At 39.6% G+C, this 20,060-nt stretch overlaps 1 protein-coding gene and 1 long non-coding RNA gene across 2 annotated transcripts in view; one reads left to right on the top strand and one right to left on the bottom strand.

Annotated features, from left to right (window-relative positions):
* The window catches only part of pcp4b (Purkinje cell protein 4b), a 44,449-nt gene that overhangs the window by 11,464 nt on the left and 12,925 nt on the right, over positions 1-20,060 (top strand). Inside the window, exon 2 of the mRNA XM_085380079.1 lies at positions 15,053-15,104. Coding sequence (XP_085236205.1) covers positions 15,053-15,104 — 52 coding nt within the window. The remainder of the gene's footprint in view (positions 1-15,052; positions 15,105-20,060) is intronic.
* LOC146653849 (uncharacterized) lies at positions 16,721-19,713 on the bottom strand. Its single transcript, XR_014907202.1, has 4 exons — positions 19,522-19,713; positions 19,040-19,118; positions 18,566-18,661; positions 16,721-17,803 (listed from the first exon to the last, which is right to left on the bottom strand). It is a non-coding gene; the product is annotated as an uncharacterized LOC146653849 (long non-coding RNA).

The following is a 20,060-nucleotide window of genomic DNA, read 5'->3' as shown; positions in this document are numbered from 1 at the left end:
TCATCTGCTTCAAAATACAAATAACCATTCCTGTGAGCCACACAACTGAGTTAATACAAGAAGCTACAGAAGCTTTCCAGGTGTAAATATAATTTTGGTTAATAAAACAATAGATGAGGCAAGAAAGTCTGTTTGCAAGTATGTTTACAAAGATCTTACAGTGTGATTTCAGATTTCATGAAATAATAATAAAAATAAATAAAAATAAACAGAGCTATCATCTTTTTGTGTTGCTAAACTGTGATTTTGGTTGTGAGAGTGTCTCGTGACAATGACGTACGAGCGTGTGACGCCCCTTGCAGCAACAGACGTGTGTAGAACAACAAAAGATAATCTGGAGTGTGGGAGAGAGTACGACCATGCAGCGTTTAAAGCGTGGACGTATTTACATTACTTTGAGTTTTAGCCCGCAAAAAGTGAAAGAAACATTAGCATCCGCTGTACACTCTGCGTGGGAAGAAAACTTCTTTCTACAGCGAAAAATTAAACTTCAAATCTGAGCATGTACCTAGCAAGCCGCCATGGGAATGTGAAATTCACAGAGAAACTCCCGGATCTCCCCGCTGACATGACCGCTGTAGCACCGGGCAAACCTCCACCCGCCCCACTCCTATTAAACAGGTGAAAATAGATCTAAGTGCGACAGGACGTAGTACCGCTGAGTCTTTGATCTTATTTATTTATTGCTGTGTTTTACTTGCATCAATTTGAAAGAATGAGTGTAAACACAAATTAACTTAAAATTCTATCTTATATGATGGATCATGCAGAAAAAATAGAATTGGGCTGAAAGGTCTATTGCTTTATTACGTATTTAGGTTGTGTATCATGTTTTTAAAAAGTAACTAAGTAACTAATTACTTTTGAAAATAAGTAATCAGTAAAGTAATGGAATTACTTTTTTTTGGAGAAGTAATCAATAATTAGTTATTAATTACTTTTTTCAGGTAACTTGGCCAACACCGGTCGGTGTACGAATGAACGTTTTTGTGGGCGGGTTTTCCGAGTGATCATTGGAGGTTAAGATTTCCTGTCTTTAAGCTTAGCTAACCAGAGGAGGTCAGCAAAACAGCCACTATTTAGACATGAAAGTGTAAGTCAGTGTGAAGCAACACCTGTAAATTAACTGAAATATTCAGCCACTGGCTTCATTAAGCTCTGTGAACAACTTGACCTTTCTGTGAAAAGATGGTTTTGTGTTAAAAACATTAAAATAGAAACAAGTTTTCACTCTTGCTGCAAAGCTTTGTCAAATCAGCAGGCTCACTGAATGAACCCTCAAGCCGCTCACGTTTATTTCCTGGCTTGCTGGTTAGTCTGTGGCTCTTTTGGTCAGTGCAGTCTGTGGCAGCACAATGTACAATGCCAATGCGAGGAAAACCAATCCCCAGACACTTGCGACACCCACATTAATGACAGAAACACAGAAAGATGTAATCTCGCCAATTTCAAGGCTCATTAATTTGTGTAACAGACGGAAGCTTGAAAAAATAATTTGAAGGGGGTTCTAATGCGTTTCCCCCTCCTTTCCTCTTGTTCCTTCCCTCATTGCTTCTCTCAGTGGAAACAGCTTTTCCCCCTTTACTAGCACACCATGAAAACAAATGATTTTTATTCCAGGGATATTTGTAGTTTATTTTTTTTTCTGCGCCCCAAAGGCATTAGCACTTCTTTGTTTAGTGTTGACCGCATTATGAGAGCTCAGACTTTCACTGCTGCAAAGCAAAACAAAAGAAAAAGACTTTTGTGAGTCAGTGTGAGAGGTTTGATTTGAGCTTTTCCAGGGAGGGCTCCTTGGTTGCGTGACAGCCGGCCTGCTTTTTTGCTTAGGCTCGTAATTTTACCGAAAGCCCTCCTCAGCCCGAAATTCGGAGGAATGCAAAGGAAGCAAAACAACTAAAAGTGTGTCTCTCACACTGACAGGCACAAGTAAAGGTGGCTAGACGGTGTCAGGAGTAGTGAGGAAGAGAAAAGAGGGGAACGAGGAGTTTGACATCATCTCCTCGCCTAATGAAACGATATGTGTGCGACTGAGTTTCTACGTGTTGAGGTTCCCCGGGCTGACTGTGCAAACGTCCAGGCATCTCAAGTCACCTTCAAACAGCTGATGTTTGTGACACGTACTCCTCCCCTGCTGATTCCCCCTACAGTATCACTAATTCTCCACTGAGGAGGAAAGCCAACTCCACTCGTTATTTGTAAAAGTAGCACCTTCCTTCATCGCAGTGCCGTTCCCGCACCGACACTCAGCAATTTAACAGGAGCCCTTTTTTTGGCTGAAGGTAGGTGTATTCCCTGAGAGCATTTTAGCTTAACAGTATTGCGAATGCGCCCAAATATGAGCTGAGCAACAGCGTTGGTTAATATCTGCCAGTGTTTATTGGTGGCAGCTGTATCACAACAGTGATGTGTTGGCAGCGGTGAAAGGTTTTAAAAAAGCAATTTTTATAATTTTATAAAATAAGAGTTGTTTTCCTGGCACAAAAGAATGAAAATGTACCCGTTTTGAGCCAAACTTCCATTTAAAACATTATTTCGGTGAAAGCTTACGGAGTTAAAAGAGAAAACTATACTAGTAATTGTGTTGTCACTAGTGATTAATACCATTTTCCTTTGGCATGAATGCCACATTCACATGCAGAGTAGCAGCTCAGACACATTTCAACCTTAATGCTCACTTAATGTCTCTCTTTGACTCATAAAAGCCTCTCTTTATGTTCTAATTACTGTGGTCAAACTACTGCCCGTCTTTCTAGAGAAAGTGAAAAAAACATCCAGGGAAACTCAGTAATCATGTTTCATGGTGCTGCACTGCAGGAGTAAGAACCCACCCACTTCCTCCACACTCTCAACCAGACGTGCACTGGCCGCCCAACAAAGGAAAGAAAATCCAAAAAATCTGCAGTGAGGAGTTATTGACCCAGCACTGATTTGGCGATGCTTCAGGACGCCCTGTGGCCCTTATGACAGTATGGTTTATGTAACTGCCAATGGAGCTCATACAGATGAGTGGTCTGTAACACACAATCCAGCGCACGCAAACGCAGACACACACAGAACACTTGTAGTAAAGAGCACAAGCAGACACCCACTCCCACTGCCTGCACAGTGAGGATGAACACGCTGATTTCTGAAGAGCTGAAGAGGCAGGTGGAGAGTAAAGTTAGAGCACTGAGAGGGAAACAGCACAGCAGCATCCTGAAAAGCACAGAACATGGCCGTAAAGGCTGCAGATGCAGATCGCTACGCCTTTATTAACATGTCACTGTCATGGAAACAAGGCGTCTACAGCCCCGCACGTATCTCTGTATGTTACTGTGGGAAGCCTGTGGAAAAGATATGCAACCGACATGGTGAGTTTGTTATTTTTAGTGCAGCGCTAACACTTCCGTTCTTCCTGCTGATGCCTCACATTCTTGTTGCCGCTTTTGTTTCCTTAAAGGCTCGGTTGTGCAGGCTAACAGATGGAAGTGATGAAGACTTGTGCTCGCACACTGTGGAGGAAATGAGGGGCAATGAAGTATCTGGCCCTCATTTGTGGGGACAGGGCTTAAATCTGCTTTTTATTTCTAAAGCTACAGTAGGAAAACAGTAGTTGGAGATCGCGGCAGGATCAAAATGATTGTGACTGTAGGCTTTAAAACAGTTGCTTCAAAAAAAGGGACCAGGTTTGTGACCATTCATAGTTGTTGTCTTCAACATGACTTTTGCAGCAGTAAAACAGCAGTAAGAGAGTTGAGGGTTTAGCTCACTGCCTTCAAATTCTTGTTTTAAAAATATTTTAGCTGTTTACACTGACCACTTAATTTAGGAATTATTTTTCTGGGTCGATCTCAGTTTTTCAAACGTGAATGAACAGCTCTGATCAGTACAATGATATGGGAGTAGTAATTTATCACTGTCTCACCTCAGACACAGCTAGAATCTGCTCCGGGTCAATCAGCTTCTTCTCCCCCTCCTCAGATGTGCTCCCACCTCCGCCAAACTGCCACACTGACATTTGTAGGAAACCATGAAATTCCTCCTGTTGCTGCCTTTCCCTGAGAATCGGATGAACCCAGAACCTCAGTTTCTTCTTTTTCTTGTTTAGAAAGATCAGGACCATCTCTTCATTTCAACTTCATCTTTTTCATTGAATTGTTTGCAAACACAATGGTTTCATTGCGGATATGCATTACATGTTACAAGTATGAATCTGATAAATGCGGAATTTTTCTGAATTTTTTCTGCAGTGCATTTGGTGTGTAAACCTCTTCAGTCGGCTTTCAGTTAGGTGATCAAATTTGCAATTACCTGCAATCTGTTTGTCATAATACCTCAGCTATCTGTGATAAATTGTTGATAATTACAAATGTGTTGCCATCTACATACATAGAAATTCCCATTGAACAGAAGTCACCTCCACTACTTACATTACAGACGGAACATCAAAGATCTGAGACAGAAACTCTTCCACAATTAATGACGAAGAATGACAGTCTAACTGCAGAATGACATTGGTGCTCTGCAACTTTGCTTTTATATAGAAAACCAGGTAGCAACCAGGTGAGTCGAGTCTGCTATTGCAAAGACCCGTGTTGCAGACAACTTGTGCTCATCAGTGCAGACGGATTCTGCAACAAGCTGAAAAAATGTCCGTGCTTATAAATTAGACGGCAATTATTAACAAACTTCCAATCTGTCTGAATGTGACTGCAGTCGCTCTGAGCTGAACTGCGATCGTTGCTTCCTGCAGGTGACCCATGTAGTCACCTTGCAATTGAAACTGGTCATCCAGAGATTTATGCTGAATCTGTGGGCAAAAAACGCCATAAATGAGGAAAAAATTCAATACAATAACCAGGATGGTTGTGATGTTGCCCAGTTTAGGGATCAACAGGTATGAAATCACCGCCCACTCATGTAAAATAAAGTTGCTATTCTTGGACAGTCCCTCAGACCTGCCATGTTTTATTCTGTTTGTTGACTGTTTCTTATTCAGACATTAGAGAAGCACCTCTATACTTTCCTATCTATATCACGTTTAATTTTCAAAAGAAATACAATAAAATAACAGAATAATAACATCATATTTAATATAATATTGGAACTCATTGGCCAACATGTAGTCTCGAAACCACTGGCTACCATCCGCTGACTTTGACATTAGAGGTCTTCGCTGCTGGCAACCCTGGAGGTGCTGAAACATTGGCCCATAGAGGTTAATCATCAGATAACCACTAGTTCCTCAGATCGTGTCTAACTGCAGGATGGCAGTAGAAGCACTCCTTTAAGACTCCATTCATGTGGACCTGTTTTATGTAGACCTAACTACATAAGCACTGACTTGGTATTTTTTGCTTAGACGCAATCCTGACATTCACTGAACAAGAAATGCTTTGAAAACTTGGAGTTTGACGACTTGATGATAAATCACACAAAAGTCAGGTTCAAAGTGTCGGTTTGCCTCCAGCATCCTATTCTGCAGGGCAGATAACCGACTTTGACTTGGAGTGAGGAAAATAAAGGCTCGCTCTCGGCAGAATGAAAGGAGGGGGATGATTTAAAGGATTCTCTCTGAAAAACCTCCTCGCTCTCTTCCCGCTCCATCCCCAGATGAATGCCCAATCAGAGATAAAACATATTTACATTTCTCTGATGTGCAATGCGCTTATGGTATGCGCGCACTGGATTTTCTGCTATTCTGTTTAGGGGCACGTGTGCATGCAGGGACTCTTGTTTGCACTGTACGCGTATATGTTTTCTCCTTGCAGTACTGTAATTGAAAGCCCGGAGGCACAAAATTGCAATGCAGAAACAGCAGCTTTGCATGCGGTGCGCTGCAATCATAGTTTGTGTTTGTCAACTTCACCTAAAGGCACACATACACACACACATCAAAGCATTGTTTGCTGACCTTGTGTCCCTTTGAGTCTGTAAATGATTAATGAGACACACAATATGTATCTCTTTACTCTCTAGCTCCCTCATCATCATATAATTACTGTTTTCTTCTGCTTGATTGGTTTCTCATCTACTTGTTTGTTTCTCAGTGCAGGAAATTCAGTTTCTTGTTGTTCTCCTCCATCCTTTCTACAGGTGCACTGATTTTTTTTCGAGTGCAGGGTAATCTGCAACGTGAGGATAGCCCCCTTTTCCCCCTCAGTAATCTCACTCATCGAGCGCTGCTGTTATTGCAATTTACACTTGGCTCAGCTCCAGAGCAGCTCGGCCTTAATGGCTCCTCCTCTCTCCGTTGCACTCGAGTGTTATAGCTTCTCATCATCACCTCAGTGCTGAGCTAAGAACTCTTGCTATAAACACAATGACCTCAAGACGCTTCTTGAACTGTAGCCAAACTGTAACCTGTTAAACCCCGCAGAACCTGTTGTAACTTTAGTATTACACCATTATTATGGCGACGTTTACATTCATTGCAATTATTTGGTTGTGTCAGAGGAGAGATTCAAATGTTTCTATTGGTGCTAGACAGCATCAATAAAAATTAAATCAGAAATCAAAATTAAAGCATTATTGCAGACAAATGTGATATTCAGTCACTTGACCGAAGTGCATCTCTGAAAAGCAAATTAAAGTCTTTCCCTTCATTCGTTGTATCTGCATGACATTTGCAAATAAAACTCATAAAAAAACACTCCACGGTTGTGAGATTACTCTCTATTTCTCCTATGTGCTTTTACGTACAGTGGCCACTTTAGAAAAGACAAATAATTGTGTCAGATGAAAACGGCTTTTGTCACGTATGTGCAACATTTTTGTGAAGTCTTTGCACTCAGCATGTGTACTGGAGAAATTTGGATAAAACATTTGGTCCAATGAAATACTGGATGGATAGCTCACCGTTGCTCTTGCGGACAACTGAGTTTTTCTTGACACGTGGTTGCACTTAATTTGCCTTTACATTAAGTTCTGTTGGCAGACGCACATTTTCAATATCGCTTGATCGCATTCATTTAATTGTGAGAAGTTAAAATGATGATCGAGATTAAAATTCGATTTATTGCGCGCCCCAATGTAGTAGCTGTTTGCTGTTACCAGGGTGCACTGTCATATACAACCACTCTGTGCACGCAAGCATGTCTGTATAGGTTAGGCAGGTTTGTGTTAGCAAATAGGGCACTGACAGAGTTCAGGTTTAGGTTAAACAAAGACTGGATGGCATGTAACAACAGCCCTCTGTTGGGACTCTCCTAATAGACCGGACAGTTTAAGTATAAACTTCCAAGAACCCCCAAAAAACACAGATCAGACTATTTCTGCACTTCCTAAACGGTAAATAGTTGGTCCATGATTCCACAGGGAGAATAAATCAGCAACTATTAGCCAGAAGGTCTTCTTCACAGTTTTTGCTTCCAACTCCTCAAGTCAAGCAACGCTTACATATGCACTGGTGTTATCTAAGAGAAGAGAGTCAGTGATTTCTACTGATGCCTTTAAAACCTCACAGTTGTTATTTCGTGCTGTAACTGTGGCTACCAGATTTATGAAAACCACCCTCAGACATACTCTGCAGCAATTTAGAAGATAAACAAGTAATTTTTTAACACACAGCGTATATTTCAGCAGTAACTGTGGAAAAAGTGAAATATTAATGCTGATGACTAAATGACGCAACAACCTCTCACTGAAACTTGAATTTACCATCTCAGCTTTAATCTCCAGTGTGCTTAGAGACAGATTGCAAACACCACCACGGTGGTTGCTGGACTAGTACATTTATTAACACTGCTTCCTTACATTGTATTGAATTTAACTGTCTGTATAATTGTTGGAAAACACAGATTAACTGCTATATAAATTCTTGCTGGAGCACGGCCATGAATGGTAAATGCTGTCATTTGAAATGTTGGCACTATCGGTTGGCTTTAAAGGACCATGAACAACAAACCCTTTGTGAAGGATATGAATGGTTATATGTAATTTGTAACCATTTAACAACCCTAAATGAGGTAAAAATGACTGACTTGCTTAGTTTATAATAAATGGAATGGACTCATATGCTACTATCTACTAATAGGCCTGCTGGACAGCTTTAGTGATACAAATAAATTAAAAAAAATATCTGCGAATGGTCGTGTTGTAATAAAGCTGTGACTTTACATCAACATTATAGCCCCAAAAGCAAACACGACTCAGGCCCATGAGCTTGAGGCTAGTTTTGTGTGCAGTGAGTACTGATGGAGTGCAACGCAGTCTGACTGTCCTCTTTTCTCCTAGTCAACTGGTGCCACAATAGCTTCTGGGAGCCACATGAGTGTATTGTGAAATATCAGCTCCAATAGCTCCAATGCAGGAAGCAGCTAATTTCATGGCTATTACTAAAGGCTGCAGCAGAGACTCAGTTACTCTCTTTGAACTGGGATTAGTAACGAGGAAGAACAAAACAGTGCTCTTATCTGGTCCTGATATTTGTTTGGCGCTGCAGGGGTGACTGGAAGAGAGTTCAGCTGTTTTATTCTAATGTGAATTTTAAAAGTCACTTCCCTTCAGCTTTCTCCTGACAGACAAATGCAAAAGTGAGAACAAATCAGGAACACATGTTGACAGGTAAGCATCACCTGCAGTGTTGTATGCACTTTTTTTTACACACTTGAAGTAATCCGTGTTTTGTTGTGGTTTGAACTGCATCAAAGACCAGCCCTAAATTAGACTTTTCTTCCCAAAAGGCACAGCTGTGTTGTGTTTTGAGTTAGCGTGGATATTTCATACCCTCGCACCGCTCATGCTTCTCCTCAGCATCAAAGCACAGCGCACGCCGTTTGAAATTCATTGAAAGCATTGGATTAATAATGCAGGGAGAGAAGCTGAGAAAAGAGGATACGTAACGTGATGTTTTCTTGACTCCTCAGCTATTAAACCATGGAAACCCATCTGACATGACCGAATGGGAAACCTTTGACCGAGCAGGTGGATAGCTTTTAAAAGCTTGCAGTGAAAATAGCAGGAGCTAAATCCCCCAGGAGGCAGTCAGATACATGCTCCCTAAATGAAACCATTTTCTTTCTCTGTTTTGCTACCGTGGCTTCACCTCATTGTTTCCCACTGAATTTACAGGAGGTTAAAATAAAAATAATAAAATATGTATAGAAAAGAGATGAGTAAAATTAGAATAGAATAGAATGCTTTTATTGTCACTATACAGTTGTACAATGAGATACAGAGCATCTCCTGCTCAGTGTAAACATGCTGGGGGGTACAGTTCTGCAGCGCTATATACATATGGACAGTATTAACATAGGGAAAAAGATATATATATATATATATACATATATATATATATATATATATATATATATATATATATATATATATATATATATATATATATATATATATATATATATGTATATATATATATATATGTATATATATATATATATATATATATATATATATATATATGTATATATATATATATATATATATATATATATATATATATATGTGTGTGTGTGTATATATATATATATATATATATATATATATATATGTATATATATATATATATATATATGTGTGTATATATATATATATATATATATATGTAAAATGTACAAATATACAAGCCGTTTAAAAAAAAAAGTAATATTTAATAAATAGTGTTGTGTATATACAGTTGAGTTATTGCACATAGAATTGGTATTGCACAGTGGTGGTCCATAGAGGAAGTAGGAAGAAAAAAAAATTGGGGGGGGGGGGTGCTGTGTTATTGGTGCATGTGTGAGTTCAGGGTGGTTATGGCTTTGGGGAAGAAACAGTTTTTGAGTCTGTGGGTTTTTGTGCTGATGCACCTGTAGCGCTTCCCTGAGGGAAGCAGGCTGAACATATTGAAACCAGGGTGGGAGCTGTCCTTGATAATGTTTGCTGCTCTGCTGAGGCAGCGGGAGGAATAAATGTCCATCAGGGAGGGGAGAGGGCAGCCGATGATCTTTTGTGCTGCCTTGACTACACTCTGAAGCCTCACTCTATCCGCCTTGGTGCAGCTGCGTACCATACCGTGATGCAGTAGGTTAGCAGGCTCTCAATGGACGAGCAGTAGAAGGTCAGCAGCAGGTTGGAGTTCAGCTTGTACTTCCTGAGGACTCTCAGGAAGTGCAGCCGCTGTTGGGCCTTCTTGACGACCGCTGAGATGTTGTCTGTCCAGGAGATGTCAGCAGAGATGAGGACACCAAGGAACCGGAAGGTGTGGACCCTCTCCACACACTCCCCGTTGATGTAAAGGGGGGCCAAGTCGGTGCTGTGTCTCCTGAAGTCAACAATGAGCTCTTTGGTTTTCTTAGTGTTCAGTGCCAGGTTGTTTTCTGAACACCAGGCTGCCAGCTTCAGAACGTCTTCGCTGTAGTCTGCCTCGTCTCCCTTTGAGATGAGTCCGACTACCGTGGTGTCATCAGCAAACTTTATGATGAGAGTGTTGTTGTGGGTCGAACTGCAGTCGTGGGTGTAGAGAGAATACAGGAGGGGGCTCAGCACACAGCCCTGTGGGGAGCCGGTGCTCAGTGTGTGAGTGGATGCGATTGAATGTGGATGCGGATGTGATGCGATATGATATTGAATCAGTGCGATTCAATATCATATCAATAACTCTGCTAAGCATGGGTAAATAATGTCAAGCCCTGATGATAAGCACTATGCAAGTGAAGGCCCCGTTTCATTTTCTGTACTTTACTTTATCTTCAGTCCTCTTTTATGCTAGTCTTGCGACTAACTTGCTACCAAGCTGTATTTAGCTTAAACTCTGGAGACAGCCAAGATGCTAGCTCCAGTGATAAAAAGTTATCCCAGTACTAAAAGAGGCAAAAGCTGAGGTCCTTTGAACGAGTACATTAAATTTGCTCCAAAGCAGGTGAGTACCATAGAAAGATGTGTTAAAATGGTCCAAATCCACCATGAAAACTGCCCAAAACTAGCTAACGCCTCGTAGCTGTAGTAGTTTCCTCTCATTGAATGTCTATATGTGAAGCAGTTTCTTTTCATAACTTGCCTGTTTAAACTGCATTGGGATAAAGAAACATTACTTTAGTGGCACGACCACTTTGTTACAGACAGTAGCTTTCTACTCATCTTCACTAATTTGACACATTTATCTGATATATAACATGACTTGCTCTTTGGTTCATTGTACAAGCAGAACGTTTGGAGTCAATTTATAAATGTTTTATTTTGTTTTCTGTGGCTGCAGCCAGTAGTTGGTGATGGTTTATATTAAATGGCTACCTTTAATATTTAAATAGAAATACAATTAATTTGCGCAAACACTGTTAGAGGGGCATTCTTGGGTGACACAAGAGATCATCAAAACCTGCTTTGGCTAGCAGATAGTTTAATGGAAGATACCGACTTGGCTGCAAAGTGAGACTGTAAAAAGCATGTTGCAAGTAGGAAACAGATTTTTTTATCTTCAGGGTAAATTTTGTATCTTATTGTAACTAACACATTTCCAAAGAACCAAGTTTTAATGTAAAAATATATGTTCCTCACTTTACGTTGCATGTTTGCACAGTTGCACACAACACAGAAACTACTGGTGACCATGGAAACCTGCTAGTGATAAAAGTAGTCACAAGGAGGTTTACTGTGCAGCATTGTTTACAACATTTTCAAAGCTAGGGACTGTCAGCAACCTCCAGCAACCACTTGCCAACCGGTCATGGAATTCACACTTTTCCCTAGCAACCAGAGGTTACCAGTTGATCATCAACCAATCACCATACCTGCTCGCATTGGGGTTGCTAGCAATGTCACAGCGACTGCCAGCAACCTCACCCAACCAGTTGGGGAATACAGCCAAAGCTTTTAAATGATCAGAATTGGTAAAAGGAATTGTAGCAAACTGGCATATTTAAAAAGCTGGAACTATGAAGTAATGTAAAAGTAAAATTTAATCTGTAACACATTCTGAAGATATAATCACTGCATTGATCTCTGAGGCATTTATTGACTTGTATTAGTAATAAGAGTTGCACTGAGTGAAAGAGCCCAAACTGTCTGCATGTTGATGGTTTTTGAGGTTTTTTAAAAAAGTCTTCCTTTAGCTAACAACCGGCTAACCAATCACAGGACAGAATCTTCCTCTGAACTATTACCAGTTATAATGCATGTTGGATGATCTGGTTTCTGGTCACTCCCACTTCAGGCTCCAGGAACACATTTGACTGCAAAGGCTGAAAGTCTCAGGCCCCCCCCCCGGACCACAGGAGGCAGTCAGAGAGTGGATTGAGGTCATTTATCTTCCCAGTGCCAATGTTTGTAGACTACATCTTAACTGCAAAGGGAGGTATTGATCCTGCTCTCCTCTCTTTATCCCCTCCTCCTCGATACATAAGGGAGAAACGATCACAGCTCACACCCTGGTTATGAATATGAAAATGCATATTGTTGATGTTAAAGTGACATTGTAATTTCTGCAGTGATTTCCTGCAAGAAACTTACTCGACTGCACATGTCTGAGCTCAAATCGACTCACAGTGATTGCACGGGGGACTTTCGAGCCTTGCACCATGTGTGTGGCTTCAGATGGAAATCGCACTGCAAAAAAAAGTTATTAGCAGCAGAAATTTAAACTAAAAGTTTGCTAGTGAGCATTTCCTCCAGGGTGTCTACTTTCTGTGCATAATGATTTTTATTAAAGTGACAGTGAGTTAGGAGTGTTTGCACGCTCTCTCTCCACAGAACCCTTCGGTTGTGGCTCTGAAGATAAATGGGCCACCAAGGCGGGCCCAAACACAGGCCTGGGGATAGGGATAGCTAATACTGAATTAATTAGCATGGGCTGATATGGTGGAGCAGCAAACAAGAGGATCATTTGATGCTATCTGCTTTTAGCTCCATTAATTTTGAACACTGTAGGGAATGCTCTTCGTGTCAATAATTGAATGACAAAAATATATTTTTAAACAAGTAAATAAAAGTGCAGTGACATCATATTCATGCTTCCAGAGAAAAACTTTATTTCTCTGACAGGCTTAGTGCCCAGGGTTTAAGCGAAGTTAAGCTAACCTGCTATTTAAAAAAAATACAAAATGATATTTTATATCTTATAATATTTAATATTTAAAGATTATGAGTTCAAAAGCCAGGGAGGAGACCAGCTGAAAGCTCTGAACCCTATTCTTGTGAGACGAGTGGAGGGAGGAAGAAGATCTAAGAGTGCGAGGGGAAGTGGCAACCTGGAGAAGGTCAGACAGACATGGAGGGGCGAGGCTGTGGATGGCTTGAATGGCCAAAGAAACATTTTGAAATTAATGTGGAATTTAAGTGGGAGCCATTGAAGCTGTTGCAGAACAGGAGTGATGTGGTGAGTGGACTGTAGTGACAATACAAGCAACTGAATTCTGGACCAGCTGAAGCTTAAGAAATTATATAAATATATTTTTTAAAAATAGACATCTGCTGATAGGCTGTGGAAGTGAATTATCTTGCTTGCTTGACTAATCACCAACATTAAAGTATCAACTAAATGCTTTTTTTTTTTTTTTTCAAAATAAAGACACAAAAAGATTTGTGATGTTTTTTTTTTAAATAATATGAACGCACACAGCTTTACAAGGATGTCACAGTTTTTTTCATTGGACAACGACTGATCAAAATGTGTGCTGGCTTTTGACACTCAGCTACTCACCAAAAAAAAAAGAGGAAAAAGCAAAAGGCTTGAGATGTTGCTCCTCGCTGCAGCCCATCCTCCTCCCTTCCTTTCCTTAATCCGTCTTTACTTCTTTTATTTGGTTCCTTTATGATGATGATGATGTGCCTTCTCTTCCTTGCTGTGCTGCATATTAAAAGCTATAATATGGTTCTAAGAATAGCTTTGCCTAATCTGCTCACTGTGATGAAGTGTCACTCTTATACTCTTCTATAATGTTTTACCCTTTTCATGCCTCTAATGCTGAGAGTACCTGTCTGGATCCCAAACACTTTAACATACAAATGAAGGCATTTTACTACCAAGAGCTATATAGTTGTTTTTTTCTTACATAAACTTGTTTTTATGACCGATATTTAAAAAAAAAGATGAACATTTATTTTCCCAGCAGACTGATATCTCATTACGAGGCAAAACTTTTCAAACTCCCCGGTGTTTGGGCTCACTTTATGTACACGCTGAGAAAATCACATGTTGTGTTGGCAGAAATGGGTATTACATACATTAACTGAGCGTGTGCGAGTGTGTGTGTGTTATTTCTCTAGAGATTAGTGCTTATTTGCAGTTTGATGGGGGAAAGCGAGTGTGTTTGGAATACAGAGTTAATATGATGTGGCAAATAAATGGCTGTTGGATAATGAGACATGGCATTTAGATAAATGTCGCTGCTTTAGTGTTTAAGGGCATAATGATAATGCTATATCAGCTAAGCGTGGCTATCTGTATTATGTAACATCTAGATTTTATTTATTTAAAGTGTATTTAGCAAACAGGTTGTTTTGGACCTGTGCAAAATACTATTGACTTGTTAATACTATAAACTGATGTGAAATGTGGTATTAGAATGAAGGTACATAATGTAATTGGACTTTATTATACAATAAAACTATACCTACAATGTACACATCCTCATTTAGTTGTCGTTTAAGCCCTTATTTAAAACTAAGGTTTAAGTACTTATCCAGCTGCATGAGGCTGTATAAGATATACTTATATTATCTCATAAATAGTGAGAAAAGAAAACATGTTGCTACTATTGTGACCTCTGTAGTGTCACAGTGACAAGTCATAGTAAAGAGCAACCCCTCGGGTACTGTGTCAGTCCCTGTCTTACTGTAAACTGTCTCTACTGTCACGGGCTCCTTGGTCCACAGGACCTGCACTGCCCAGCCCACGTGGCCACATTTAAGACCCCCTCTGGCTGTCATGGGGAAGGCGTGCCAGCGCAGCCTCCAGTATGTCAGAAGCAATCATGAGACTGGGTCTTAATAACCAATAAGAGCACAGACCAGTGGCACGTACTCAGGCCCTTTGGATACAAAGACAGGATGCTGTCAGAGTAAAGTCTGGTGGATTAAAATGAGAAGAAATCTGCGCTCCACTGACTCTTACATTTTGTTTTTTGTATTGCAGAGACAAACATCTGGAGCTGCTGCTGGCAACAATAAGACTTCTGGAGGACAAGGTAAAAAAGTCACAAAACGATATGTTTGTTTGTTATTTCCTTTGGAATATACTTGGACATTTATTTTAGTGGAAACAAACTGTTGGTTTAGGGGAGAGGAGATTGGAGTTTACAGTATAGGATGGTTTTAGAAGACAGATGACAGTAGATGGACAGCAACAAGGAGAGAAGGACATGCACAAAGACACAAATTCACCTCAGGCTTTCCATCAGATCTGTTCTTACAAGAGTTCAGGGAATGATGTCATCATATATAACATGGAGAACATTTGATAAATGTCAGAGATTATGTGATTTTTATCAAATTATTCCTTATTATTCAGAACAATATAATAATCTCTTCCCCTGCTTGACAGAAGATCACCTTGTTTATATTGCTTATACTTTATGGCTTTACATTATTTGACAAAGAGGTTTGTTTGCAACTTTGATATCCTGATTCAGCTGGAAAAAAACACCCTAAAAACCAGGAGACAAAAGTGAGATGACCACCAGTGTCTGTAAACACACTTCTCTGATGATTGCCTCCCTGAGCAGAGACAGACGGCCTGTATGAGTTCAGTCCTGGGGGAAATAAAGCACAGCTCTGTGCACCGAGCACGTTACAAATCATGTTTATTGTTGAGCTTTCTGTCATTAAACCCATCACAGCAGAGCAAATAAAGGCTTCAACGAGAGAACTAATATCCTCCCAGCTTTCACCTTCTCTAAATCATGGCGCTGATTTGATGCCCTGACTCAGCAGCGCATCACGGATTGAGATGGGACCAAGTAGGCTGCGCTATTTTTATGAGATAAAACAGTGAATCTCGGATCTTATTCACTTTATTTGTGGGAAACTGCATTAAAACTCAACAGCACCGCTGTTACACTGACACCTGTATGTCACAAATCAGATATATTAGTCATGTAAAAACTTCTTTTTTTTTTAAATGAAGTAGAGACTGCTTTAATTAGGCATGCCACACTCAGAAGTCCTGAACTCACAAAAAATAAATCACTTGGAGCTATATTTTCAAACCATAGAAATTCGTGAAGACGTGACGTGTTCTGTGCAGCAACAGCTGCTCTGTAAAAGGATACTGTCGGTTGCTCCCAGATTTTTAACACTAGATGCATTTCCTGGTGCAACCCCCAGGGGATTTGTGTCTCCACCCGGGGATCTTTTGCTTGTTAGGCGAATGTGTAACTAGTACACAGTGGAGCAGTTTTGTATGTAATCACAAAGCACGAAGTACAACAAACACAAGGCATTAAAGAAAGTTCAAAGTAAAACAGGAAATAGACGAATGCTAAACAGTAGCCATGACAGAGAGAGGAGAACAGGCATCATCAGAAAGATTATGAGAGAGAGAGAAAGATGATGACAGAGAGAAAACACTTGTGGAGCTAAAACTGCAACTCATAAAAATCAAAACATCACAGGAAACATAGTTAAAAACCTGATGCCAAACAAAGCAAAGCAGACAAAGCAGTCGTGGTATGTCTGAAAACTCGAACAAAAGAGAGATGACTGTTGATGGTTCCATGTATTTCTACACTTTCTTTGTCTTTCCTAGAGAACCAATCTGGTTAGTTGCTAATAGATGGCCACACACCTTCTCTACACTGTAAACCCGAACAAGTTGACTGAACTTAAAACTTTTGTGGAAACTGATTACCTCAAAAGATTTAAGTACAAAAACTCATATCTTCTAAGTATGGGGTACTCAAAATTTGTATTTATTGTTAACCTAAAAATTTTAAATTATATTTTATATTTTATTAATTGAGCTTTACTCAAAGACTGTATACTTTAATTTCAATATTTTTGTGTTTCTTGTAGTTTATTATTTTGATGCAACACAATGCAATTATATTACAACCTAAACTCAAATTATCTGATTATTAATTAAAAGATATTTATGTTGTGAGTGTAGACTACTAAAAAAAAAAAAAAAGTACGGAAATTCAGTTATTTTACATTTTGTTTATTTAACATTTTTTCATGAAAATTTAAAAACATCACAAATGTTTTTATAAAACAACTAACATGGACATCGGCACCATAAAGTGAGCATTATAAATTCTGTGTAGAACATTTATCTTTTTATAAACTCACAAAGGACGACATCAGTCCTAATTGCATCTTTCTCAAAATACACAAAAATGCAAAACAAAAAGTCAAATACTAATCACTTTTTTTTAAATAGAAATGAAAAACAATTTTTTAAAATGGGTACAAAGACGATCAGCTTCCAAATAACCAGATAAGGCAGTCAAGTATAGGAAAATTAGGTAAACTGATGGAGTTAAATCCACCCAAAGCCTGTAGTAAACTTAAAGTTCTTAAAGTGCTTCAAACAAAGTGCTCAGTAACAGAGTGCGTGTCCTAACAAACATTGCCTTATATTCCTTAAGAGCATGTAGGCAGGGGTTTCAGGGGTTTGCCGTCATCAAGCCCCATGAAGATATTTTGGACTAAGGCAAATGTGTGAACCAGCTTCCTGGGGTAGTCTAAATGCAGAGCATAGATCAAGCCAAACAATAAAGCAAATGCATTTGCAAATCTGGGAATATCACGCATCACCTAGTTGCCTTTCACCAAAACAGCCATGCTTGAGGAAGTAAAATGGACTGGACTGGGAAGCGCCGTCGGTAACCACTGTGAGAAGGGCAACTGGAGTGTCAATGAGGGTCGACTCATCCAATGCGTCCGCCTGGAATAGACACAGTATCAATGGTAAATGGCCTGTATTTGTATAGCGCTTTACACATTCAGTCATCCAGACATTCACACCCATTCACACACTGGTGATGGCAGCTACATTGTAGCCACAGCCACCCTGGGGCGCACTGACAGAGGCGAGGCTGCCGGACACTGGCACCAGCGGGCCCTCTGACCACCACCAGTAGGCAACGGGTGAAGTGTCTTGCCCAAGGACACAACGACCGAGACTGTCGGAACCAGGGCTCGAACCGGCAACCTTCTGATTACAAGGCGAACTCCCAACTCTTGAGCTACGATCGCCCCAATTAAATAAGTAAGGTTGGTTTGAGAGAATGTGACAAGCATGACCTGTAATCTAGCAAAACATTCAGCAGTGTAGTGGGTTACTTTGTAACGAGTTAGGGTACTCTACTTTTTTTGAAAAATGTACATTAACGTGTTAGCTTCTTGCATTACATAATTTGTATTTTTATTATTTTTCTAAAAAAAAAAGTAATTTTTTATTTCATGACTTTATCTCAAAAAGAAACTAAATCTTGACTTCAGCCTGGTTTTTGGGCCACCTGCAGCATAGCCATAGTGCTGTGATACGCCTGTGCCCTGCTCCTGACCTGTGTGTGTGTGGGTTTTCTACAGAGAGGGTATTTTGTTTGTACAATTTGGTAGCTGCTAGGGTATTAAATTGTATTTAAAAAAATCCATAGCATTTTATCTTACTGGCAGAATTTAAGTAATGCAAAAATACACTTACATTACATGTCTAAAAGAATTCTGGGTCCTCCTCCCGCAGGTATACAGGAAGGGCACGAAGTACTGCAGTGCGTTTCACGTTGATATCAGGCGCCTCCTAAAAAGGGAAAAGAAAAGTTCATTTAACGCAAAGTTTTCAGGTGTCATTCTTTGGGGAGAATACATGTTTATGAAACTGCATGACATCAGACTCTACTAAATTTTGGAGACTTTTCTTTTAAGATACAACCTTTCTGTCTCTTGTGACAGAGAGTATGTTTCTTAATCATTTGACAAAAACCCTACACAGTATTTTAAAATAGTGTTCTCCAGATCAGAGCTGTGATCTATATAGAACATGGGGTTCAAAGCAAGGAAAAATTGTGTGTTTATCAGTGAAACTTTTAATTTGTGTTAATTTTATCATTATCAATATATGAAATCTTCACCTTAAGGGACTTAATGAATGGTTTCTTCAATAGATCTTTCAACTCACCTGTGTTTACTGTCTCCACCTGAAATTAATTGCAGTCTGAATTTTTTTTTCTTCTGTCTTTTTGTCTTTGGCCTTCAGCCTTGGAAGAAAAAAAAAATATTGAAAACCTTATCAGCACACTAAATATACAACACCTTGCTATATTTCAATTGTTTTAGATAGAAGTTGCCACTGCTAGCTAAGTCACTTTTGAATGATGCTAATGAGAAGAAAAAAAAAACAAAAACCTGCCGAACAATGAGGCTGCTGTTGTAAAAACGCCAACTTTCTTGCGTTGTGTTTTAATCGGTTAAAACTGTAAAACTGACGACATAATCTATGTTTGAAAAAGAGCGCGAACAACCGCGAACAACTATTCACCACCTGGGTCTGTGCTTTTTAACACAACAGCGCATTCGAAAACAAGTTATTGGCTGCAACATATTAATATACTTGCTTTTTTACGGAAAAAATAAACATAACGAAGGTTCCGTTTTACTTACAAGTTTCTCCAAATGTGTTCTCCAGTCGCTCGAGAAGGGCAGCCATATTGAACAGAATTTTCTGTCAACGTCGTTCAGGTTAGAGAGAAGACGTCATGACGTCATGACGTCCACATGCGGAGCTCGGAAAAAAACATTTACTCAAAAATCATAATTAAGAAAGCAGTATTTACTCTTAACTTCTAAGCCATGTACAATTATAACTGTTTGAATCGTTAACCGAACAGAAAAGTTTTAAGTTGTTTCAACTTTGTGAGGAATTTTAATTGTTATATCCACAAACTTTATAAGTCAGGTAGACTGTTGGGGTTTACAGTGTACTTTTAAGTCATTTACATTTGTGCACATGTAAATTGGGCCTCATTTGTTGAATGAAGATGGTAACACATTCGACTGTTAGAAGCATCACCGCTCTGTCCCTGATGTCAGCATCATAAACCCAGGGGTGCAGCTCCTTGTGTGTATAAACACCTCAATAGGAAAGAAAACAGGGCTGGAAGCGTGCGATAATGAGTTTGCGTCACCACTGACGCAAACTA

The sequence above is a fragment of the Rhamphochromis longiceps genome, linkage group LG14, assembly GCF_057381845.1.
Source record: "Rhamphochromis longiceps isolate RC_006_pf linkage group LG14, R_longiceps_female_GT1.1, whole genome shotgun sequence".
Lineage (NCBI taxonomy): Eukaryota > Metazoa > Chordata > Actinopteri > Cichliformes > Cichlidae > Rhamphochromis > Rhamphochromis longiceps.
The sequence above is the reverse complement of the archived record's forward strand: the minus strand, read 5'-3'. Positions and strand labels throughout refer to the sequence as shown.